The sequence below is a fragment of the Ictidomys tridecemlineatus genome, unplaced genomic scaffold (assembly GCF_052094955.1).
Source record: "Ictidomys tridecemlineatus isolate mIctTri1 unplaced genomic scaffold, mIctTri1.hap1 Scaffold_44, whole genome shotgun sequence".
Classification (NCBI taxonomy): domain Eukaryota; kingdom Metazoa; phylum Chordata; class Mammalia; order Rodentia; family Sciuridae; genus Ictidomys; species Ictidomys tridecemlineatus.
This window is the reverse complement of record NW_027522848.1, coordinates 1,308,488-1,336,038: the sequence shown is the minus strand read 5'-3', so window position 1 is coordinate 1,336,038 and position 27,551 is coordinate 1,308,488. Positions and strand designations below refer to the sequence as shown.

The window sequence follows — 27,551 nt, the reverse complement described above, 5'->3', positions numbered from 1 at the left end:
TTATTAACATTCATCTAGTAAACAAAACTGACCTAACAGACAACTGAAAAATTAAAGACTAGATCTCTTGAAGTGCAAGGGCTAAAATAACTGTTATTCGTTTTAAAAAGCAAATTGATGGTATGATTAGGGTTTACACTAGTTTAAAAATAGGTCAAGTATTGCATTCCCTTCATGCATTGTTCATTTAAAATAGTGAATATTAAAATACATGGGTTCTACATGTAACCCACAAAAAAGCTCCTCACAAATCTTTATTTTCTGTGTATCAAATATCCACCTTGTGTACTATGACAGTTTTATATATGTCTCATCAAGTTAAAAGTAATGTAAATAGTGAAATTATAATAGGCTAATAACCTGCATATTTTCATATGAATGTCAATATATCTAAATAGGAAATAAATGGCAGTCGTATCTACCTATATTAAAAAAATAGAATATCTTTCCAAATTTTGCATACTCATCACTTTATAAAGACAAGGTATGCAGGTTTTAAGGTTTCACAATCAGTTGTCAGAAAAACAGCAGTTGTTCCTGCAGTATCTCATTAGCATCTGACTCAATTATTTTTAGATGACATGATTTAGACGACGTAAACCCACTCAAAAATTTGTAATTATTCTGAGAGAGATAGTTTTAATGTTAACCCTAGAATCATTTAATGTTAACCGTAGAAACAATAGCAATGTGATATAGAACAACTAATCAACATGACTAAAAATATGCTCACTTTCAGAAAAACAATCTGGTCATCTGGAAAAAAATCACAGCTACAATCTGGGGAACACTCCCATATAAGATATTGATCTGATCAAGGCACACTATTTCTAAGTAGAACTATCAGATGAGGGTGAATTTAGGCCAGCTCTAAGGAACAGCCTAAAAGACAGACCATAACTGATCCAATTTCCTTTCAAAGCAATCTAATACTATCCTACCCACTTCAATTCAAAAGTTTGAAGTTAATTCAAATCAAAAGACCATATTGGAGCAAAAGTGAGCAAATGTGTAAACTCTAGCACATTCTTATTGCTGTATTAAGTTTGAAGATGAGCATACCTACCACAGCAATATTGTTCCAGGAAGCAGGGTAGGAACAGTGGTAAATTAGGAAACAGACTATTAATTGCACAATTAATAGAAAAGTAAAAACAAGTTTCAAAATCTACAATAAATCTGTATCTAAAGGAGTCATAACAATGAGGTGCTGGACTTTAGTTCTGTGGTACAGCTTTGCAATGGACTCACTGGCCTATAGATATGGTTCACTTCCTGCCTCCTGAAGGATGAATATGCTACACAGAGCTATGATGGTTTCTACTGAGTGGTAAAATTCACAGAAATTCCACATTACTCATGTCAGAATCATTCCTTGTGCAAAGTTTGATGTAGATGAAGATAAAGTGGTTTCTTGGTCAATAATTGCAATTTCTTTTAAAGTCAGTGGGTTTCTTGTATCTGTAACCACAATAGATTTAAAATACTTTGATGATTGATCTACTCCAATGTTACATTCTCGATAAGAGGGACTAAGAAGAAACATGAACTAGTAACCATTAGAACAGTATGAATCCTATATGTATATCACTTACAGTTCTATTACAGTTGGCCCAGGTTTAATCTCATCCATCTCCATGAAAGCAAAACACTTGATGCTGGTAAACCTTTTTTAGGCTTGTAGTGTTTGAAATCAAAGAAGATAGCTGCACCTAAGGAATTAAAACAAACAACATAAGCCAGAGACCACACATTTCTTATGTGTCACCAGAAGCCTATGATTTTACAAAGTAACATGTGTCAAACAGTCTGATGACACAACTGTTGATAACTCACTGTGGCTGTCACTCCAAGCTCTGGTACTAGCATGTCTGAGTGACATTTCTCCATATCATTTAATTCTACAAAGTACAACAAAAATGTATAGCAAGAATGTAAGTTATGTACACAGGTAGAATCATAAACTACCAAAGAATATAAAATATTAAATACCACAAGAAAAACAGAAGTTACTTAAGTATCAGCAGTACCTATAGAAATGGTTTCAATAAGCACCTGTATTAGATAGAATAGAAATTTAAGAGTTCCTTTAAAAAAAATTCTACCTTATATCATTTCTCTCCCTCCTGAAACCACGCCCAGATTGTCCTTTCCATATTCTTACAAACTAACTGCCAGTTATAGTATCTTTTTACCCAATGCATCTTATTGAAAGAAAAAAAAATAATTCTTTAACTGTTAGAAAGTAATCATTAGGTTCCTAAAAGGACTTAAGGTAATTATTAGGGAACCTGCTTCCTTAACTCTGTATTATGAGAAAAACTTCCCTATCAAATAATATTTAACCACATTTATTACACAACTAGATAATGCAACTGCTAATTCTCATATTTAAAAAAAATTTTTGATTTGACTTTAAGTCAATATTCATAACTATGTGACATAAGATCTTGTGTTAAGTATACTATGAACACAAACCCAGATAAGTACTGTGTCCTTAAGAAGTCAGTAACTGATAATTACAAACCTTTGGTTAATTTTTCAATATGCTTCTGGAGCTCAATGTCCACATTAAAATGAACATATGTATCTTCTTTTCTTGAAGCCACAGGAGTATCTTGCACAGGAGTTAAATCTATGTCATTCAGATCTGGAGAAACAATTAAGTTTCTGCTTATGAGCATTCACATATACAGACGGAAAATATAGAAACTGCAAAGGTTACAGTTCCTAAAGAGGCATGGAAAGAGCTGAGAGGAGATTCTCAGGCTAAGAGATTCCTATTTGGTGTGAGCAAGTATGTGAGAGTTGTTAAAGTTCATGGGGTATGTGGAGATAAATGAATATAGACTGGATAGGAGACCTCATGAAGGGGACAAGGAAGCCTTTACATGGCCCAAGTGGACAAAACTTGATCTTCATAGTGAAGTGGTAGGAAGCCTTTACATGGCCAAGTGGACAAAACTTGATCTTCATAGTGAAGTGGTAAAAAGAACAAACATGTTTTTTTTTTTCATAGGGAATATCCCACTATATATTTCTATGCCAAAAAAATCTGGAGTATATAATTTGCCACAATGGAGCTCTGCCACCAATTTCTAACTTTGATCAAGTATATGACTTATTTAGAAAAGCCTTTAAACCTAACCTTATCATAATTTCCCTGTTAAGAACCAAAAATGGATGAGAACAGCCAACAAAAACCCTTTGGTTAATGAATAATTTTTCATATATATTATCTAAATTCTGGTTATACTGTTTACAACATACCCTGAATTTACAACAACCAGATGGCACGTTATATATAGTTTTAATTTTCCGGGTTTAAAAATCTCAGTTTAGTCAAATTCAACATGGACTCATTTAATAACTCCTCAGTGTTTATGTGTTATTCATTTATGTGTCTCAAAAAGCTCAAAAAACAATTTAGTACATTTAATAATTAAAAAAATATTTACATAAAAATATTTCAGTATAACATATGCAAAGGTAATTTAACATTTACAACATCATTAAATATTTTTGTGTTTTAAGTATACTTTCTCAATGAGTATGCAGTTTTATAAATGGCCTATCAAACAATGTAAATATTTTCCGGTACACTATATATTTGATAACTGGTAACCTCGGAATTTAAAAGTGTACCAGTATTAGTGCTGTGGATTATGTTCTTTAAATAAATGTTTTTCTTTGTGGTCATATTTTTCTTTTAATTAGCACTAATGAACCCATGGATCTGACTTTATTTCTGCAATTGATAAAAGTTCCTCCATTTAATTTCAGCACCGATCTGTTCCTTTGGTGCAAAACTACAGATTAAAATAAGCCGTTTGTACTAACTATAGTTATTTCTGTAAAATGGTATAATTTATTCCTTAATCACATCATCATCCCACGGGATTGCTTTCAGGGCATGGATGTTATGGTTGCACCCTACTTCCCTGTCCCCTGATTTTCATCTGCCTCTGTAGGATTCACCTAAGTAGATACCTCAGTAGCACAGGAAGAAGAAGGGGCTGAAGCAGGAGAGATGGGAAAATAGGAAATGGGGCTTTGTGGAGAGAAATGAATATAGACTGGATAGGAGAAGGTGAGGGGTGCTATTGTTAATCTATATCCTGAAGACTGTAGCTGCTGTTAAGGACAATGTGTATGTTTAGTCTGCACATTAGATGGAATCTGAAGAGCAAAAATCTATACAAACTCAAAAGCAAAAGTGAGTGTATAAGTAGGAAATATTTTTTGTAAGTCTTTCGAACTATGTTCTGTTATGATCTCTTCTAGGATTTTGCCTCATTATAGAATGCATTAAAGTAAGTTGTCACATATACAAGACCATCCCCTGTCAAAAACTTTGTCCCATATGAGAAAAAACATAATGCAATTTGCCAGTTATTTACCCTTTATACTAACTGTAATATAGGGATCGATGCACTGTCCAGTGTCTTTCAGACCAATTTTCTCAATCCTGATAGTGAGTAATGTCATTCCCGGTTCTGATGGCAACCTTGGTAATAAAGTACCTGGCAACAGAGAAACCTCAGTAAAAGTTAGCTCCACCAACAATTCAGAGTAAATACTTTGACAAACAGAAGATATAGCCTACCTCTTAGGAACTAGCTAGGCATTATGTATTTTTATTTCCGAAATTCATGAACATCTGATGTTATACTTTTTTAGAAAAATATTTAATTTTACACATAATATATCTGCATTTCCCAACCATAAATCACCTTTAAGCAGAAATAATCATTTCTATAATAATAGTATATAGTATGTATAATAAAAGTATGTTAAAAAGATTACTTGAGGAAGCCCAATTATACATAATTGTATAATATGCTCACATAATATTTATATTCCATATGTACTTCTATATTATACTCAGCATCTTAATATGAAGTGGTAGAACAAAGACGAGAAAAGCTTTTAAAATACTTGTTATACTGTTCTAAAGTCTGAGACATTTAATATCAGAGTTGATCAATACATTCTTCTCTTTAGTTACTCCTAATAAAGAAAATAATTTACAATTTGATATTTATGTTTTAATTTAACTATATAGTCTAACTTCTATTCTTCATTCTATTTTGTATGAGTTATTCTCTCAGAAATTAGTACTATAGAGACTGCCATATAAAATGGCCATTTGTATAACTGAACATTTTCCCCAAAACCAACTAAAATTTTTAAAACTAAAAACCTACCCAGAACAACATGACAACATTCACCCACCAAGGACATATGAAGGAAGAAATCAACTGTTCAGTATGTTCCCTTTTTTGAAACTAGCAATAGAGAACAGATGCAAATAAGCTGATTTTAATCAAGTATGTATACAGAACCTCAAAATACACTTAACAAAAGATTTTGGTTGATGTTTTTCAAGTTTCTATTCAACAATGTGTTATGCTACTTTTAATGATGAGTTATTTGAAATACATGAAGCAATAAACACACTACATTTGAAAATACACATTTGATTGATGGCAAATGTGGCTTGAGAAAATTTTGGGAGGTGATGGGAATGTTCTCAACTTGTATAGTGATGACAGATGCAAAACTCTATAGAGGTGTCAAAAATCGATGAATTTTATACTTACAGAAGGGAAATGTTATGAAATGCAAATTATACCTCAACAGTGCTGTTAAAAATGTATTACTTTCTAATTTAAACAAATATGAAGACAATACAGACAAATGCAATAATGGGAAGGCCTGGAGGCTGCAGTCCACTGTTGCATTAACAAACCTAAATGGGCTCAGGCTGATATCATTAAATATATACATAATACCTTTTATGCATCTTCTTTGATTGACAAATGAGGGTACTTTTAGAAGAGGGGCTTGTACCTGGACATCTGGGATGAACTTCAGAGAGTTAAAAAACACCTCTGAAATTTTATGAAAAATGTGAATATGTATACATTTATATTTATATACATACATATTCACATGTATGTATATCATATATGAATTTTTCTGCAGAAAAGTTCATTCTATTATGTAGTACATGGCTGTATAAATATGCTACAGTTTATGTACACATTCTTGTGTTGATAGACATTTGAATTACTTCAAGTGTTTGGATATAGTTAACAAGGCTATAATAAATACTCTTCTGAACATCTTCTGGTTCCCATAAGCACCCATTTCTGAAACAGAGGAATCACTAAGTCACCTGGCATGTTACCTCCATACCTACTATGTAATGACAATCCATTTCCCAAGGTGGTTGTGCCAATTTTTATTCCTAGCCCAAGTGCAGTAGTGTTCCCATTGCTCCACATCCTCACTAGGTACTGTTTTCTCAGATTCTTCATGTTAGCCAATTTTGGTATAAAGAAATCAATCATTTGAATTTGCATTCCTCTGAAGATTAATAAGGTTGAGCACCTTTTAGAATAAATCAAATATATGATTTCCTCTTTTCTGAAGTGTGTTCAATTATTTTGCTCGATTTTTTATTGAGATATCTATCTTATTGAGCTGTAGGAGGTCTCTATTATTTTGCTGGACAAATGTTTTACAAATAGCTTCTTAGTACTTTTCCTTTATAAAGACTTTTTGTTGAAGTAGAGCATATACATTTTAAAATGTACAAATTGTTAGTACAGTTTGCTGAACTTCCACAAAGTTAATACACCTGTATAACTAGTATCAGATCTAGGAAAGATATGATCAGCCTCCTGGGAGTGTCCTTCCCCCCACCATATCCAATTCACTCTTCCAAAAGATAGCAACCATTGCTAACTTCTAACACCAAGTATTAGTTTTGAATGTTAAGAATGACTTTTCTCTGCCATGGTGTCTTCTGATTATGATAAATACTTACTGCTAGTAATATCAAATTTCTTAATATCTTCCTTTACTATCAGTGCTTTTTATGTCATATTTAAGACAACTTACCCCACTCCAAAATCATAAAGGTATTATCTTGAAAGCATTTTATTGTTTTGCCATTCACACTTAATTCCATATGTCACACAGAATTATTGACTACAGTGTATAGTAGGGGCTTTAATTTCATTCAATTTCACATAAATACTCAATTGTCTCAGCACTACTCATTAAAAAGACTGACATTTTCCACCACTGATCTGCAGTCCCACTTCAATCATAAATCATGTGGCAATCACTTTCTGAGTTTTCTATTCTGTCTTACCGGACTGTTTATCCTCTTACCACTAATACAGTATCTTCATTCTATAGCTGCAATAAAAATTCAGATGAGTTTCAGAAAGAGTCTATCTTTATAAACTGCTTCTTCTAATTTATGAACTAGTATATATCTTTACATTTTAAAAATCATTACAATTATTTAATAGAATTTTATTTGACCTAAAAGCCTTCAGAAATAAAGACCTAGAGATCCAGGGAAAACTCCTGTTTTTATGTTTATGTTCCATGAAGAATGGATGGCCATGTAGAAATGACTGGAAAAGGGGGTGTGAGCTAATGGTAAAAGGCTGCCAGGGTCCCAGCAAGCCCTGTCTGGTCATCTTCTTGGCCTTCTTTCCTTCTGGACCTAAGGCAGGTCCTGTCTGGAATGAGGGTTTTTAAGAGAGGGGGGAAGGGAGGGTAGGGGGACAGGAAGGGAATAGCAGGGAAGGAAGGAAAGAGAGAGGGAGAGAGAGAGAGGAGAGAGAGAGAGAGAGAGAGAGAGAGAGAGAGAGAGAGAGAGAGAGAGAGAGCACTTTCTAGGTTTTATGACTGGCTTTGGGAGAGAAGGGTGAACGGACAGGAGGGCAGGAGGAGAGCAAAGGCTTTGCTGCTGAGCTTGCTTTTGAGATTCCAATCTCCTTCAGTTAGAAGTTCTCAGCAGGCCAAACCCCACCCTTTGGGTTATCATATTCTGATCTGACCCTGCCCAACTTCCCCCTCTCCCTCCCTCCTCCTCCTTTTCTCCTTTTAAGAAGGGAATGTGTAGATCTTTCCATCTTTTAAGATCTTCTTTGATTTCTCTCTTTAGGGTTCTGTAGTTTTATTGTATAGATCTTTGACTTCTTTAATTGATTCTCAAGTATCATTTTTTTGAGGTTATTGTGAATGGAGTAGTTTTCCTCATTTCCTTCTCAGAGGCTTTGTCACTGATATACAGAAATGCCTTTGATTTATGGGTGTTGATTTATATCCTGCTCCTTTGCTGAATTCATTTACTATTTCTGGAAAGATCTACCTTGCTCTTGGATAGGCAGAATTAATATTATCAAAATGACCAAACTACCAAAAGCACTATATAGATTTAATGCAATTCCAATCAAAATCTCAATGGCATTCCTCATAGAAATAGAAAAGGCAATAATGAAATTCATCTGGAAAAATAAGAGACCAAGAATTGCTAAAGAAATCCTTAGCAGGAAGAGTGAAGCAGGGAGTATCACTATATGAGACCTTAAACTCTACTACAGAGCAATAGTAACAAAAACAGCTTGGTTTTGGCACTAAAACAGACTGGTAGACCAATGGTACAGAATAGAGGACACAGAGACTAACCCACAAAATTACAATCATCTTATTTTAGACAAAGGTGCCAAAAACATGCACTGGAGAAAAGATAGCATTTTCAACAAATGGTGCTGGGAAAACTGGAAATCCATATGCAACAAAATGGAATTAAACTCATAAATCTCACCATGCACAAAACTTAACTCAAAATGGATCAAGGACCTAGGAATTAAGCCAGAGACTCTTCGTCTAACAGAAGAAAAAAGTAGGCCCTAATCTTCATCATGTGGGTTAGGCCCCAACTTCCTTAATAAGACTCCTATGGCACAAGAATTAAAACCAGGAATCAATAAATGGGATGGATTCAAACTAAAAAGTTTTTTTTCTCAGCAAAAGAAAACAATCCGTGAGGTGAACAGAGAGCCTACATCTGGGAGAAAATTTTTACCCCTCACACATCAGATAGAGCACTAATCTCTAGGGTATATAAAGAACTCAAAAAGCTAAGCACTGAAAAAACAAGTAACCCAATCAAAAAATGGGCCATGGACTTGAACAAACACTTCTCAGAAGAGGATATACAATCAATCAACAAATATATGAAAAAAATTTCAACATCTCTAGCAATCAGAGAAATGCAAATCAAAACTAAGATACAACTCCAGTCAGAATGGCAGCTATTATGAAGACAAACAACAATAAGTATTGGAGAGGATGTGGGGAAAAAGGTACACTCATACATTGCTGGTGGGACTACAAATTGGTGCAGCCAATCTGGAAAGCAGTATGGAGATTCCTTGGAAATCTGGGAATGGAACCACCATTTGACCAAGCTATTCCTCTCCTTGGACTATACCCAAAGGACTTAAAAACAACATACTACAGGGACACAGCCACATCAATGTTTATAGCAGCACAATTCACAATAGCTAAACTGTGGAGCCAACCTACATGCCCTTCAGTGGATGAATGGATTTTTAAAAATGTGGCATATATACACTATGAACGTTTTTTAAAGAGAATAAAATTATGGCATTTGCAGGTAAATGGATGGCATTGGAGAAGATAACGCTAAGTGAAGTTAGTCAATCCCCAAAAAACAAATGCCAAATGTTTTCTCTGATATAAGGAGGCTGACTCATAATAGGGTAGGGAAGAGGAACATGGGATGAATAGATGGATTTTAGATAGGGAAGAGGGGAGTGAGGGAAAGGGAGGAGGCAGGGGATTAGCCTCCTAATGAATGTGGAATGAATGTGATGGACATCATTATCCAAAGTACATGTCTGAAGACACATATTGGATGTCAACCTACTTTATATACAAACAGAAATATGAAAAATTGTGGTATATATGTGTAATAAGAATTGTAATGCAAAAAAAACAAGTATATGTATAACGTGAATTGGCATGAACATACTTTATACAAAGATAAAAAAAGTGCTCTATATGTGTAATAAGAATTGTAATACACTCCATTGTCGTGTATTTAAAAAAAATAAAATCAATAAAAGAAAAAGAAGGGAATGGGGAGTGGGTAGGGAAAAACTGTGGAATGAAACCAAATTAACTTTTCAATGCACATATGTGAATATACTATAATGAAACTCATCATTTTGAATATCTATAACATACTAATTTTAAAAAATGTAAATAAATAGATCAGTAAAGTAGATGAAAGGGAACAGTGGGAGGGAGGATGGGGAGGGTGAAGGGACTTAATTGGAGCAAATTATATCCCATGCATTTATAATTAGTCCAAATGAATCTAATGTCAAGAATAACTATTATGAACAAATGAAAAAAAGAATAATGACTTCACTGTTTTTATAAAATGCATTCTCATAAACAATTCAATTGAGAGAAATGAAAAAAGTAAAAGAGAATGTACAATTCAACATCTCACCAACCATAACAATTATTAAGTCACTCTTCCATCTTTTTCCCTAATTTCAAGATTGCTCCAGTTTCCTTTTCCTTTTGATATTCTTTTATTTCTTTCAATAAAGGTTTATTTTCTACATAAAATTCTTATATTTCTTTTGTTGAATTTATAATAAGGTCCTTGATATTATTTAATACTACTATAAATATTATAATAGTTCATTTTCTAAGCAATTATTACTTGTTTGAGATAAAATTGATTTGTCTGTACAGATTTTCTATCCAGGAACCACATTATCTTATTAATGAGTTATGAATAGGTTTTTTGCATATATTCTCTATATATTCATAAATGTGCAAATAAAGAACATCCCCCCTTTTATATTTCATTTTCTTGTCCTAGTGCAGTAGCTAGAGCTTCCAAAACAATGCTGATGAAAAGAAGTAATAGACACTCTTGTTTTGTTCAAATTCATCATTAAACGATTTTGGGCTGTAAATGTCATGTAGCCATGTTTTATCAGGTTAAGGATGTTTTTCTGTTCTTTGACAAGAATTGTTTAAAATCAAGGCTGTATTTCAAACTTAACTGAAAACTTTTTCTGCATTGTTGACAACTTTATGAAATCTTTCCCCTTAATCTGCTAATGTGAACTACCTTGATAAATTCTGCTAACAATAATTTGAAAAATCACTCATTAGTTCATGGAGATTTTCTGAATTATTTTCTACAGCATCCTATGTTTATTCAGTCAATCTTCATATGGCAGTTACTTTATTTCTAACTTTTTATCATTATAAAAAACACCTAAACAGAGAATCTTGTGTATATGCAAATGTTTCCTCCTCTTTTTCCTGTATTTTGGGGGTGCATCTTCAAAGTAAATTCTCAGGAATGGGATTGCTAAGGAAAAAATATGTACTTATATGTTGTTAGAGAATGCTCAATTCCCCTCCAAAGGAACCTCACCATTTTTCTGTTCCCACCAGTGATTAATAAGTACCTATTTCCCCTAAGACTCACCAACAGTAGCTTTAATTTCTGTTTTTTATTAAAAATAAAGTTGAGTATCTTTTTATGTTTAACGGATGTTTTTTAAATGTGTGTGTGTGTGTGTGTGTGTGTGTGTGTGTGTGTGCACGCTCGTGCGCTCGCTCATATTGTCTGTTCCTCTCATGTATTCTGCTTTGGTTATTACAATTAAAATTTTTCTTTATATATTAAGAATGTTGGGTTGGGATGTAGCTCAGTGGCAAAGTGTCTGCCTTGCATTTGCAAAATACTGGATTCAAACCCCAGTTCTAAAAAAGACAAAAAAAGAACCCACCCCACCCCACCCCCCAAAACCCCCAAGAATGTTACTTCTTTTATGTATTACCTCTTTACTACCTTTTTTGACATTCAAAAGATGATTGCTTTACAACTTTCAAAGTCTTTTTGATGTTAAGATTATTTTTTTCCAAGTTGATATTAAACTTGTTGTTACTTTGGGGTGAGTCAATTTTATAACCTGTCATCATCTAGGTCTTTCAGTTGAAATGGTAGGGCTGATGCTACATTCCTTACCAACAATCTTTTTGCCTGAGACTACACAGTAAGGTTTAATGTAATCATTATGCTTCGAATAATTTAATATGGAGGCAGTGATTTCAAGTCTGAATTTCTTGTTTAATTCAAGGTAGAATAGCAAACATTGTGTTCCATTATGAAGGAAGCTGAGTGTAATTAAGATCATAGATTACATAGAAAGGTGCCTATTTAAGGTGTTTCAGAATGGTCTATGATGTGCTCTCTCTCTCTGCATGGTCAACTCCTACATACTCAGTGAGTCCTAAATCTGGCTAGATTTATTGAATTCCCTCAGCCCTTCTTTTTTGCCAACCTATGACATTGGTGCACATCTCTAATCATAATCATGTGCTTTTGGCTCTGTCTTGCTGACTACACAATAAGCATCCTGAAAGGTGTGGGAACTGTTCCTTTTGTAGTATGCACAAGGAATAAACAGATCTTTGTTGAAGAAATATTTTATTGAATGAATGACTGAATTTTCAGTTCTAGAGGTTATCATGCTCTAGTAAACAAATGGCTAGAGAATCTATATCAATGAGTGAAGAAATAATAAACATAAAAGAAGATCAAATGCTAAAATAATACCATACCATCTATATGCATGTTTTTGCATCAAAGATAAAACCATGATAGTTGTAAATTGAGCCAATGCATTAAAAGGAAGATTTCTAAGTGAAGAATTAACATATCCAATTACATAGTGTAATATGAGAACAAGTCAACTACATTCATAAAATTCGAAGACTAACAAGGATAAGAAAGAAATCACTACACACAATCCAGTGTAAACTGTGCTATTCCAGCTAGATCATCTGCTCTCAGATCTAGAGCAAAGATTAGAAGAAATGTTCTTCCACATGGAATTGCTATGTAAATAAGAAATAGCTAACACTTGTGAGTATTTGTGATGTGCCACATACTATCCTAATCCTCTCATCTAATCCTCACAACAATAGTTTAGTTCTATTTTTCAGAGGTGAAAAGTGAGGCATAGAAAAACAAATTATCCATAATCACACAGAAGTTTGGCTACAGAGTCCATGCTTTTAACCATCATGTGTCATTTTAACATCTTTATTTTAATTGTCCCTAAAGCCTTAAAAGGAACTGCAGGAGAACCTCCCCATCTCAAGCTTCTGCAAAGTTCCTTTTGCCATGTAAACATAACAGTCACAGGTTCCCAGGATTAGAATATAGACATTTTTGTGAGGCCACTATTTATGCCTCATACTTTTAAATATGGAAAATTCTAAATGGCTACAGCTGTCCAAACCAAGTTTTCAATAACATCCCATGGATGTTATTGAGCTGTCACTAAGAACTCCAAGTAAGGGAGTGATTAAAAAAGAGTAACATTTGAACTTTGTACACTGGGCAATGCACATTCACAGGAATGGACAGAGACTGAGCAGCCCAGATAGCAATATGATAGGTCTTTAACACTCATATAGCAGTGAGCAGCAGGACTGTGTTCATTTGGTTAATTCCACTTTCAGTTTTTACTGCAAGACAAAGGAAGCCATTGATAGCTGGTGAGCCCCAAGTTGTACTGAACACAGAAAGCATGTCTTTTTCTGACTTATCTGCCCCCAACCACCTCTTATGCACCAACCAGAGCAAGCATGCTCTCACTGGTGTCAAAAAGAGTTGGAAGGAATTACTCAATTCAGTGTGATTTTCTGCGAGAGGAAGATTCTAAGCCTAAACCTAAAGACAACTCTGATAAAGTAATGACAATGAATTAGAAGGTTTGGAACCATTTTACCACACTACTGTAATAGGGGATACCAAAAAGTCCATCTTGTTGATGGAAACTGTTTATTAACAGGTGGTACTTGGGTAAAAACTCAAGTTGTTCTATTTCATTGTGCTTCATCTGTGGAAAACAATTTGTGAAGGTAGCTATGGATCCCCCAAATGGCTGTTTGTTAAACATAGACAAGTTCCCTCAAGAATGTTTTAAAAACTGTGTAAAAGCGTCTGACCTAGCCAAGAATGTTACAGCCACTGCCACTGTGGAGAGGAAAGGGAATTGTGCAAGTAAGGCCTCGGCCTCTGCTGGTCACCCCACAGCACTGACACAGACCAAGCAATGAAGCACCACTCTACCTGCAACAGGTACAGAAAAACAATGGGAGAACATCTGAAGCCCCCCACCCCCTGCCCATAACTTCTTTGTTCCAAGAGGATGCTGAGAAAAATGAAGGTCTAAGTATCAAGTAGGATGGCCATAGAGATCATGGAGAATCAGACAATGAAAGGACCACCAGCCTGAGGATGAGTCTGGAGTGACATGGATATGAAGGTCAATGGGATCCTTAAGACCCTGTCCTCACATGCAGAAGAGGAAGTCATTCTTTTCTTTCAACTTTTTTATTTTTGCTTTTTAAAAATTTCTATTGTTTATATCTCATATCATACTATAAGGACAATTTCTAGTCCAAAATTGGAAATGGCATGACAGTCTTCATTCCAAAATAGTACATCATTTTCTAGGTCAGAACATTAAAAGAGGAAAATTACCAAAGATTATATTTTTTAAAACACTGATTTGAATTTGCTTTTTACATGATATTGTACAAATGTTTGTCACAGGCATTTACTTCAATAAGAGGTGAGTCAGTCTTCATTTTGCCTTGGTGCTTGGTAAATTAAATGTCATGAATAAGGAGTACAAAATTTGTTGTCCATACTTTTAGGACAGAGATGAACCTGATATCTAAAATGTAAACTAAGCATTATCATATGTGTGTGATTATATATTTATGTCTTCTTTGTTTTAGATTTATCATACTTGTAATTAAATTCAGATGTTTGATACTACAAATTCAAAGTCTGTCACACACATTTTTTAAGTGCACATTTCTTTGTAATTTTAAAATCCAATAAAAATGATATATATAAAATAATATTTTCTATTATTTTGGGATAATTTTAACATAATTTAAAATAATGGTATTATCAAATCATTATTTGGTCATAACATTTTGTAAATGGCACAAAACATGAAATGGGTCTTAAAAATCTAGCAAGAGAAAAATTTTGCAATTTGTACTGCACATCTGCAATTTGTACACACATACAAATTGTGTGAAAATATGAAAACACATGCACAATTTCTTTTGGTTGGTAACTGATTAGTAGTTGAGAAACTGGTCCAACCTTTCAAGATAAAGAGTAAAATCATAAGAAGTTTGTTCACTTTGAAATTATATTAAAAGTTTGATAAAAATCTTAGGGGTCATTAGCATTCAAATAATAATATTTCTAGGTCTGTGAAAAATTATACCTGATTAAAGTTGTTTGTATATAAGTTATATGAATATATTCTTGTTTTTATTTTCTTTATTGACTGGTACTAGAAATATGTATTTTTCTGTGTTCAGAAATATGTGATTTGGATAATGGCTGAATTCTTAAGTGTAACCATCATATCTGGAAAAAATAATAAATACTCTCACAAAACCTAAGATGAATCAGTGGGTATATGCTTCATACACAGATGCCATTTAGCATGCAAGGAAGAGTTACTACAGGTGTTGGGTTAAAAATTTGAGTGGCCAGAGGACTTTCAAGACAAAGCAGGCCAGATGTTGCTTAGAGCCTTGATGAAGAGCATACTCAATAGAAATTTCCTATAAACCAATTTCTGCAAAGCTCTGGAGAAAACCTTTTGACTTCAAGTGACAAGATTCATGGATTAAAAAAAACTTAGCCAGACTTAGTGGTGCATGCCTGTAATCCCAGGAACTTGGCAAGTTAAGGCAGGAGAGGCCAGCCTGGGCAACTTAGCAAAACCCTGTTTCAAAATAAAAAAAAAATAAGTCAAAGAGCTGGGGATGTAGCTATGTGGTAGAGCACCCCAGACTTCAATCCCCAGTACTACAAACAAACAAGACAAATTATAAAAAAGAAATCTTAAAATGTTTCCAAAACTGCTTGAGAGTAATAGAATATTAACAAGCCTTAAAACTATTGAAAAATAGCTAGGAGAACTTCCAGATAACATTGAATGGTATTTTCCTTTCCTTTCAATATAAGTACATGACTGGATAAGGGACTCTGGCTCTGACTGTTCGGCTCAGTCTGAGAATTTGAGACTTTGAGAGAAAGGAAGTGCACGGAGAGCCAGAGTTTAACTGCACACTTTGGTAGTATTTACTGCTTAACCCTAAATATATTCTGAAATTCTGTGAAATAAGGATGCCCTAATATTCATGGAACAGCAATGAATATTTTGTTGCAGTTTTCAACTTCCTATATGCATGAGTAAGAAAAACACTGCACTTTAGCTGAAAATGAAATCCATATTTGCTTAACTCTCAAGTTCAACTCAGAATTGAATATTTATGCAGGAAAGAAACAAGTACAGGCTTGATATTAAAGAAGTAAGATTCACTCTTCATTTTGAGTTTCAAAAAACAGTTTTTGTACATATCTAAGACTATATAAAAGATGAATAACCAATACAAATTTAGAATAATGTTGAGATTGCTAGGCTTATGTTTAGGTCACTCAGAAATGTTTTTTTAAATTTTGTCTAAAATTGTGTCATGGCTATTTGTGCATGTGGTACTAGGAAACAAATGTAGGGCTTCACACAGGTGAGGCAAGCACCCTACCACTGAGCTACATCCCTAGTTCTTTCTATTTTGAGACAAAGTCTCTCTAAGTTGCCCCCACTGGCCTCAAACTTGCAATCCTCCTGCCTCAATTTCTTAAGTAGCTAGGATTATAAGCATATAATCCTGATCAGCTATTTTTTTTATTTGTATTACTTTGGTTTATCATTTAGAAGCTTTAATATTCAAAATGATAAATAAGTTTTCAGGTAATAAATAATAGGTTATAAATTTATATCCTCTATTTAAATGAAATCTACTGAGATTACCTTAAGAAAATTAAACTACTATTTGTACTTAAGCCAGTTAGTGTTTAAAGCAGTACACAAAAGTTACTGTTTGTCTTATGAGAATTGAAGGCTTTGAAAATGATATTAATGTCAAAGAAAGGTTTAACAATTTTTTATTCTTTTCAAGAAAGGTTGGATAAAAATTCATTTTTAATTTTAAATGGGAATAAACTACTCTTGGTCATACCATAGTCATATATTATACTTCATCTCATTAGCTTAACAGTAGTAGTGTTTAGCATGTGTGTTTGTCAAAACTCATAAAGCTGCACACTAAAAAAAGATGCCTTTTATATATGTAAGGGACACCTTAATCAATATTTTTTCAAAAGATCATAATAAGCTAGATGCTATGGCACAAGCCTGTAATCCAGGTGACTTGGGAGGCTGAGGCAGGAGGATCCCAAGTTTAAGACTAATCTCAGCAACTCAGTGAGGCCCTCAGCAACTAAGTGAAATCCTGTCTCAAAATGAAAAATAAAAAGGGCTGAGGATGTGGCTCACTGGTAAAGTACCCCTGTGTTAAATCCTCAGTACCAAAAAAAAAAAAATACAACAAACTTACAATTATATAAATTACATAAAATAAAGATAATAAAAATGTTATAATTCTTAGGAGCACCCTGCCATGATAATATAGACACAACAGCCTTATCATGAATGAAATCTTGGATGTCCACAGTATAACAATTTTCCCCATTCTACAATTAAGTTAAAGGTCAAATTGTCCTTCAATGACATTTTTAATTTTATAATGACACAGGCCCTGGAAAATATGATCGAAAATCAAATATAGCCAATTGAACTATATGTACTCTTTCTTACTTTGAGGAAAATAATTCAGGGAATAGAAAGGTTTAGTGAGCTTTCTGTATCTCTGAAATAAAATACCAAAATGCTATATCAGAATACAAAAATCTAATTACTTTGGGCTTAATCTTTCATAGCAAATAGACTTAATTTACAGAGTTTCTTTTCAACTCAGCAACCTGAAACCCATAAAGACCTTAATCTGTCCATTTCATGACTTACATCATCTGCTTCAAGGATCTTGTTTGCTACAGAAGTATAGCTAGTGAACAAATAATCAAACCAGAAATTTATAGAACTGGAATCTATTTCAAGTACAGCATGTGGTTTGAAAAGGAAATAAAAAATACAGAAAAATTTTAGCAAATTTATTTACCTCATCATCTCAGCAATCTTGAAATTTCCTACAAATATGACAAGTAAAATATAGCTCTTTCTTCATAAGGACAAACAGATTGGAAATAATTACCTTGTATCAAAGAAACACTAACAATAACATTTTATAGTGACTGTAATTTTTCCAATAACCCTATGGTGTAGGACTGTTAGCACCATTTAGAAGTGATAATGAAAATACAGTAGCCACCACTACCCCAGCAAATGAAAAGTATCATGCCAAATGCTTTGTATGTGGTGCCTTAATTTTCATTGTAACCCTATGAATTAGGCATTGTCAACATCTCCTTTTATAAAGAAAAAAGTACAGTCACTCAACTACTGATTGGCAGATGTTAGACTCAAAAGCGCAGGTATCTTGTTTGTCTAAGCCTATACTGTTTATATTTCAAACGTCTTCTACCAAAGAGTGTTTAAATTACTGGAATATGACTTTAATTATGAAGTTTTCTGGATGATATGTATATTATATTTAATTATACCATAAAGCATAAAAAATGCATCACAATAGTACAGTGTTATTTCCACACTTCCAAAAAATGAACTAGTTCATCAGAAGTAAAAACTGTGCACTGTATAAGAACAGAAGAAATTATAGAAGTGGAAGAGGCAAAAAATTCACTCAGGGTGCTTGACTAGGGTATTTTACAACCTTGTCAAATCTTCCACAAATAAAAAGAACTTGCTATGTATTCTTTATTTCCCTGTTAAGGGCAACTGTATAGTATCTGTTCCTCCAGGTCCAGGTTTCACAATCATGTATGATTATTTAAAGAACAGCTAGATATATAAAGAAAAGAATTAACATAGCAAACAGTTACTCTAGAAAGCCTACTTACAATGTTGGTCCATGGCTAGCATCTGGGAACCTGGATTTCAGCAGGATTCCCATCATGCCCTGTTAAGAAGATCACTGTGCCTAAACCGTCCATGCAAACAATATGGTTTGTGCTGAACACTTGCTTTCTTCCTGGAGTCTTTAGTTTTGGTTCATGCTAACCCCAATAAGTGTCTTGTGCACTGAATCTCTACAGTGTTTCCCCAATAGACAATATTTTTCATTTTACAGGTGTGAAATAATGTTGAGAGAATCAAGTACATATTTGACTCTGCTGGGAGAGGACTCTTAGAAGTTTGGTTTCCTCTGGAATTTGCCTGTGTGCTTTTACCCTTTGCTAATTTTGTTCTTGTGTTTTCTTGTTGTAATGACTCAGAATACAACTGTGAGTACAGCTATATGCTGAGTCCTGTGGGTCTTCCTAGCCAATCACTAAACCCGGGATGTTTTGAGGATCCCTGACACAAATAGTAAGATACTTTCACAATAAACCATTAGCTACTGCTATCAGAATGGCCATGATAATTTGCTTAAGATTGGCAAACCTGGAGATGTTTTACCCGCCACTAACAAGTACAAAAGTAAGTTCCAAACACCTGACCTTGAATTATATAATGTACATTTTTTGTACCCACCAGGCACTCTAGCAGGAAAAGAATCAGGAGACCCTGCTCCAGCACCACCTTCTTCTTCATCTTCTTCAAATTCCAAATGCTCTTCCTCACCAGGGGCTGAAATTCTCCTATATAAAAAAGGACAGAAAAATTAGTGAGCTACTCCACTTAATACACCAGCTAACCCTCATAGCCACTAACTTCCCAGATAAGATGCTGATTATTAGGTTAATGTTGATATAAATGTCAATGTCAATCATCTCATTGCTACCAATGGTATCAGCCATATCACCAATACCAAATTTGATAGGGAAAAAATACAGAAATATTTGAAAAACAGGCATAAAATAGATAATAAAATCAGAAGATAAAATATGGATGCTTATTTATTTACCTTAATGGGACAGGCTGAACATCAAATGGAAATTCTTTATTATATGTGAGAATATTCTTTAGGACTAGAAAAAATACATAGACCAACATTAGACTTATATCATAATCTTAGACTTATATATTAGTTAGTCTTATATGTTATATCTTAAATTGATACTTTTAATCATATTTTATAGTGTATTAACCACACATTAATATATGTATTTTAAATTCCGAGCTTCACTATCATTTCAAGACTCTGCAATTGACTACTGAATGTCATAGCAAAATAAAAATGTCCATTGTGGACTGCAGGTACCAGTATTTTCAGAGTACTGTAAGATCTCCAAGGAAAGTCTCAGAGCCCTCATAGAAAATGAACCATAAAATAGTTCTCCAATGTACAAGGTCCTAGGTGATATGAGGTACCAGTGAAAGAGAATACCTCTTCTCCTGAAGTATTTTAATTAAAAGATTGATACTGAAGATGACTAATTAAAGAGAAATAGATAATCACATCTTATTCTTTATCCTCAGTAGATTTTCCTCAATACTTATCACACTGGTAAGGTTTGTAGAAGCAAGGTTATAATTCTAATATTCCTTTTATGATGAAATTTATTGTATATGTGTAAATACATATATACATGCATATATATATATTTTTTACACGTGTGTACACACACATACACATACACACACACACACACACACAGCAGACTTTCTCCTCAGGGAAGTCATCAAACAACATAATGCTATTACCTCTTGTGTCCTGGTTGATTACTTTCTGGCATGTAAGCCTACAGACAGATGTTCTACAATTCTATCTGTATCTGGAAAAGTATTTTATGAAATTTATTGTTTCATTCCCCAATTTATGGGTTCCTAGTGACTACCTGCAATTATTTCAAGGTGAATATTTAGCATTATTAATTGTGCAACCCATGGTTTTTACTCTAATTACTCAGACTTTAATTTTGGAGTCTTGCAGATTTGAGTTAAAAGGAGTATGGCATATTGGATTCCTAAATAAGGAAATTCAAAAAGAACAGGTTGTAATTACATAACTTATTCCAATAGGAGTCAATCATCCAGTGAGAAAAAAGTTGGAAACTTGTACCTAGATTCTCATTACTCACTCTTATTCTCTCTCCCTTTAGCTCTTCCTCATCCTTTATCTCTTTCTTCATCTCAATAAATGCATACCGAGTACTCACAATGTTCCAATCACTGTTTTAGGTGCTAAAGATACACATAGTTATCAAGAACTCATATCTGGACCTTAGACCTTACTAAGGAAAAGTAGACAATAAATATGCCAACAAATAAACAAGATAATGTAAGATTGATTAGTGGTATGAAGGATACAAACAGGATGCTGTGTAAAAGCAGAGAGAACTTGGTGGAGTAGCTAAGGTAGACAGGGTGCCTTTCAAAACTATACTGTAAGAAGACATTTGAGCCAAGACCTGAGATGAGAGGAATCATCCACAAGTGGCTCTAGCATAAGGGCTTCCCAGGTATTAGAGAACAGGCTGGAGCAACAACAAAGGTTCCAAGTAGGAAACAGTTTGTCTTATTCAAGGCACAGAAAGGACTGTGGGAACTTAAGTCTGACAAGCAAAGGGGAAGCAGCAGGAGATCAAAGTAGAAGGTTTAGATCAAAACCTAGCCCTACAATTACAACAATAACTTCAACATTTACATAAATACTCTAATCTTCCCAGTTCTAAAATGAGAATGCTACTTCCTTTACAGGCTAATGAGAGAATTACAGCCTAAATAAATTTATACAAAATGGCAAGGGAAAATCTAAAATGGACATTCACTCTCTCCATGACCTTCTTGATCTAGTTGACTAGAATCCTAATATTTCTTATCTCACTAAGAAGTACTGTTTATTTTTTAATATAAGAACATCTTTTCTATACTTCTGCATGATCATTGTTACTAAACTGTTAAATGAACTCAATATTAATAAGTAATATTAATAAATATTGATCACTTACACAACAATGGAATAGATACCAAGAATGGGGAGCAGGTAACAAAAAGATCATGTCTCACTCATATCAGAAACAAAAGCACAGAAATGATCATATTGTAATAAGAGTTTAATGAAATGGGCAAAAAAATCAACCATTAAAAATGTATATAACAAAAATTTTTAAAAGTTGATCCTGTTATGGTAGCATGTGTCTGTAATTCCAGGTACCAAAAGCCTGAGTCAGGAGGACTAGAAGTTCATCTGCCTAAGCAACATAGGGAGACCCTGTCTCAAGAAGCATCATGATGGCCCCCTGGTTCTGACAAGGTTCACATGGGGCGAGGAATGGACCTGTCCCAGGTTCTTCTCCTAGATGTCTGGGGCCACAGATCCATTCAATGGTTATTTCAAATTCTCTGAATTTGTAACTGAAATGAATCATCCATGGACTTAGTGAGTCACCTGTGGAATCAGGGATACCCTAGTAGAGAGGGTCAAGTACAATCTTCTGACACTACTTTCCCCAGACCAATATGTTTAAAATAGTATCCCATCCTGGAGAACACACATTTGTCCTCTACTAAGTGTATCACTTCACCTTGAGCTCACACCTGTGGCTTTAGAAAGTGTACCCTATAATCCGCATGAACCGAAGAATCCACTGGGCAGCAAAGGGTGTGAGTGTGGGTGGGGGTACAGTAGGCCTCAATCTACAGGAACCCCTCCTAAACACCAGACCATCTGAAGCCACAGGAGCATAAAATATGCATCTGCAGAATCACTTGGGAAAGACAGCATAAGGATGGGCACCAACACTGGAGACACAGGAGATACCCTAATCTAGGGTGAGAAAACTAGGGCATAGAAATCTATGCCAGTGCCCCATTCATTGGCATGTAGTCTTCAGTTGCTCTCATGAGTACTTCATATAGAGACAGTTATAGTGTGGCCTGCAGAGGCCTGCCACCCCTTACTATCTGCCTTTATGGAGAAAGTAAACAACTTGTGCCTACTTTATACCCTTATATGATGCTGGATCCTCAAGAGTTAGATGAGGCTAGGATCCAAGGTCAGAAGTCTATAGATGCTACTACAGAAATGTATAGATGTACCATTGCTGTTAGGGGACAGACAGATGAGGAGGGTGGGAACACACGTTTAGAGAATAATTCTATGAAATGTCCCACTGTGCTGATTCCCACATGCTTTCTTCACCCCCACATGCTTTCTTTGCCAAAAACCAATTTACCTGCAGCCCTGACTAACCAAAGTGGAAAGAATATGTCTTATTCTTCAGCAAACTATTATCTACAAGGAAATTCAGGCAGGAAGTAACATTGACAAGAATAACCCAAGTTATGTGTCCCTTCACAGACCAGATTCTGGAAGATAAAGATAATTCCTCCTAACCATAAAACCTGTAAAAATGATTAAGAATCCAGATAGAACCAGTCAGCATGGGCCAAGGTGACAGAGTTGTCATGGCAAAGCAGACTTGAAATTCTGATGTCACCCTGCTGTCAGTCAAGAGCCAAGAGGTGGGCCTGGTGGGACTCTCTGGAAACTTTCCTGCCCCCACCCCCCAAAGAAAGAACTGGAGCACAGGAGAGTGCTCTTTGTCTCTCCCCTCTGAGAGGACCCACTCTCTCCCTTGAGAATGTCCCTTTTCCTACTTTGAGCAATGTCTGAAACCTTTCTGAGTTGATCAAAAGAATCAGGGTTTGAAGATGGGGGTCTTCCAGCTGCCTCAGTTTTTAGGAAGACCCCCAGCTGTATAACATCACCAGGGTCATTAGAGAAATGGGGCCCCTGCTCTTGCTTTAGGATCTTGGGTGAGGTGGGGGATGTTTGCAGGGTATGTCCTCAGGCAGAGGCATATGGTGCCAGGTGGTCCTGGTGGAGGTTAGGGTCCCTAGGAGGAAGGGAACTAGGGAGGCCCTGGATGGGGCGTGGCTAGATGAGAGAAAAGGAGTGAAGGGAGGTGAGCTGGGTGGTGGCTCACTGAATCACAGAAAAGTGATTGTGGCTGTTGGCTGGTGAGGCTCTGTGGGCGCATGTGCTGAGATCCCCAGGCAAAGTGTGGTGGGAAGTTCAAGAGTCAACAGCCTTGGGATGCTGAGGGTTTGCAGTGGGTGAAAGAAAGTCTGTAGAGCAGAGCTGGGTCTGGGAGTGTCTGTTGTCCTGACCCTGGGGGGATCACGCCCCTGTGCACGACCACACCTGGTCCTGGGGGTTGTGGCTCTGGCTCCGCTTCCTGGCTGCGAGATGTCACCAGAGACTGCCAGCCTGTGGTCTCCTTCCCTATTGTCTCTCCCACCTCCTGCCCTTTTCTTTCTCGCTCCTCTCGAGGGCCTCAGGAGAAGAGCCAGACACTTGCACCAGGTGGGACTGACCCCGCGGGGGCGGTGGAGGGGCCTGGGGAGGGACCCAGGCTCAGTCCTGTGATCTGGTGTCTGGACTGGAACCCTGTCCCAGTGATCCTCTGCCACACCCCTTAAATTGTAATGTGGGAACTCACCGGTGCTGACAGAAAAGAGCGGTGAGGGTACCCACATCCATATCTGGACTAGACAGAGCGCAAGAGGGTGCCGAGGTGTGCGGTCCACGCGCGGAACGGGGCGCGTAATCCTTCTGTGCGAGGGAGAGGGGCAGGCCGAGGTGAGGCCCGAGGACCGCGCAAGGGACAGGGGCGGGGCAAGGTGAGGCGCAGGGACCGCGCCCAGGACAAGGGCGGGCGGAGGTGAGGCGCGAGGACCGCGCGCGGGACGGGGAGCTTGACAGGGCGGGGTGAGGTGAGGCGGGACTGGCACGGAGACCCTTGGTGCGCAGGACAGGGGCGGGAGCAGGGTGCGGGGCCGGTCGCAGGTCTGGGAGGCCTGCTAAGGGCGGGGCAGGTCGCGGAGCGGAGCTTCCCGAGGCTTCTCCTGCCTTTGCTGCAGAGGTTTGGTGATAAATTTCAGACTTTTTACTTAACGGACAGAGGCCGCTTTCCCTAGGTTTCTACACCCGAGTTTCAAGTCTCCCCCCTTTTCTTTCCATAGAAAATGGTTTTATCAAAAACATGTTTTGCAACTTTTTTCCAATCGAGTTTTGCTGCTTTTTTTCCCCTTCATTTTAAACGTGTGTTTAAAAAAGCACAGGAGTTTTGTGTGTAGTGGTGACGTCTTGTCGGGTAACCTCTGCTGTACTGGGGGGGGGGGTGGACGAGGAGAAAGTGCTCATTTCGAGCCTGGAAGCTGGATCAGGCGAGCTGGGGCGGAGAAGTCGGCCCTGCTTAGTCAGGTCCAGCACACTCCCAGCTGTTTGCCACCAAAGCAGAGACTCCTTCAAGCTTCCGGGCTGGGACTGTGTTTTTGTTCTGATCTGACAATAAGATTGATTGACTGTTGGGCACTGCAGAATCAGAGCAGTAGACGACTAGTACATTTATTTTTCTGCAATCGGACAGGCAAACTCGGAATAGGTTATAGGAACAATGTTCTCACTATGAAAAGGAGAGCTGGGTTAATGCTTATTTTCAAAGCAAATATGAGCCCATATACATTCAGTTGTTCTCAGTTTATATCTTAAAATAATACATATTCAAGATAGTCCCAGACCATTGCGTTGTACAGGTACTTTTCTTTTTAACTCTGTAAGGCAATGAATGGAATGACTGACAATTTATATGTAAGTAGCTGTCTGTTGATGAAGATAAAGAAAGTCTCCTGTTAGTTATTTTAACCAAACAAAAAACAAAACTTTGGAATAACCATATGTGTATGAACCTCTATACAATTTCTTAGAATAAATTGCTGTGCAAATTGATCCAATTTAAAACTGCATCATTTCATCGGGGCAATTTTTTTGTAAAAACTTGTAATTGTTAAGGCCCAGCTTTGGAAAGGGAAGTGGAACTGTTACTATGCTAGGAGTGCTAACTGGTACAACGATTTTTAACACAAAAGTGACATTATTCATCAACTTCCGGGGGGAGGGGTGATACATTCTCATGTGCTAAGACTTCCTGGGAGGATTACAAAAATCTAATCAAACTTTATCTTGAGTGTGTGGCTAATACCAGAGGATACAGGCTTGCATGGGGGAGACACTTTATGCATACTATAAGTTATATTTTAATTGTTTGCTCATGAAATGTGAGGATGTGATATATATATATATATATATATATGTGTGTGTGTGTGTGTGTGTGTGTGTGTGTGTGTGTGTAGCAGGAATTGAACCCAGGGGTCGCTTAACCACTAAGTCACATCCCAAGCCCTTTTAATATTTTATTTAGAGACAGAGTCTCACTAAGTTGTTTACTTAGGACCTTGTTAAATTGCTGAGGCTGGCTTTGAACTTACAATCCTCCTGCCTCAACTCCAGAGCTGCTGGGATTACACGCATGCATCATCACACCCAGCTTTCTTTTTTATTTTTAGTTGGCTGAGCCTTTAATTTTTATAATTTTTAAAAAATGGATAACATTGTATGTATTTTTATGTACAATATGATGCTTGAGGTATGTATATTTATTTCAGTTTTCCTAGTTAACTTTGTCCTGTGAGTTTTTCCAAGAGGCATCCAATTCAGAAAGTCCCATCAGACTATCTGGATTGGTCTCTCTGCTGCAGCTGTTGAACCATTAGTGCCGCTGTATGCCCAGGATTGCTACAGCTGCCCGGTAAATATTAGAATTTTATAGTGTTCCCTGGGCCAAAGCATAGGCCAACCACCAAGATATGCACATCTTTTGCTGTGGGCTCTTTTTTTTTTGCTTACAGTTGCTACAGTTAATCCAGTTCTGAAAGTTCTCCCAATTTTTTTTTGGGGGGGGTGGCAAGAGAGGGGCCTGCCTCTTGTGAAGAGCCCCAAAATATCAGTGAAGCTGAATGTCCACCTCCACCTCACATTTTCCACTGTAAAAGCTCTTATGTGTAGGGGGATGTGTGTGGTTTCATTCCAGCTGGGGGACGGACAGCATGGGAAAAGCTGTTTCACTTACCCTTTGAATCCTGCATTTCTTGAGAAACGTTGTCTAGGCTCACTCCCAGGGTAATGTTCTTGTCTTTGGAAATTTGCTGGGTGAATTTGTATGAATGGGGCAGGATGAAGCTGAAGCACTCCTATTTGTCGATCTTCCTGATGCTACCCATACTAATTATCTTTGAGTAGTTAACATACATGTAAGTTTGTTTGTTTGTTTGGGGTACTGGGGATTGAACCCAGGGGCACTCAACTACTGAGCCACATACCCAGCCCTTTAGACACAGAGTTTCACTGAATTGCTTAGGGCCTCACTAAATTGCTGAGGCTGGCTTTGAATTTGCAATCCTCCTGCCTTGACTCTTGAGCTGCTGGGATTACAGGTGCCATTGCACCTGGCTATATATTACTGATTTTCAAATGGTCTGTGTTATGGTCTAGATGTGGTATCCCCCCAAAGCTCATGTGTAAGACAATGCAAGAGGGTTTGGAGGAGAAATGATTGGGTTATAGCCTTAATCCAGCCAGCGAATTAATACCTGATGGGATTACTGAGTGATTACTGAAGGACAGTGGGGTGTGGCTATGGGGTATATATTTGTTTCTGGCAAATATTTCTCTCTGCTTTCTGATAACATGAGAGCTGCTTCCCTGTGTCACACTCTTGTGCCATGAGCTTCGAGGAATGGAGCTGGCCTTCTGTGAAATAAGACCTTGGAAATTGTGAGCCCTTAAATAAACTTTTCCTC

The 27,551-nt window shown here is 36.4% G+C and overlaps 1 protein-coding gene and 1 long non-coding RNA gene across 2 annotated transcripts in view; both read right to left on the bottom strand.

Annotated features, from left to right (window-relative positions):
* LOC144373593 (uncharacterized) overlaps positions 1–2,298 on the bottom strand; it is a 45,138-nt gene extending 42,840 nt beyond the window's left edge. Inside the window, exon 1 of the long non-coding RNA XR_013433211.1 lies at positions 1,596–2,298. This is a non-coding gene — a long non-coding RNA (uncharacterized LOC144373593). The remainder of the gene's footprint in view (positions 1–1,595) is intronic.
* Positions 2,299–2,390: 92 nt separating this feature from the next.
* LOC144373590 (axin interactor, dorsalization-associated protein-like) lies at positions 2,391–19,958 on the bottom strand. The gene is made up of 4 exons (XM_078036621.1): positions 19,870–19,958; positions 19,497–19,603; positions 4,401–4,523; positions 2,391–2,650 (listed from the first exon to the last, which is right to left on the bottom strand). Exons 1-4 carry the CDS (start codon positions 19,956–19,958, stop codon positions 2,520–2,522), a joined length of 450 nt encoding a protein of 149 aa, XP_077892747.1. The 3' UTR covers positions 2,391–2,519.
* Positions 19,959–27,551: the final 7,593 nt, after the last annotated feature.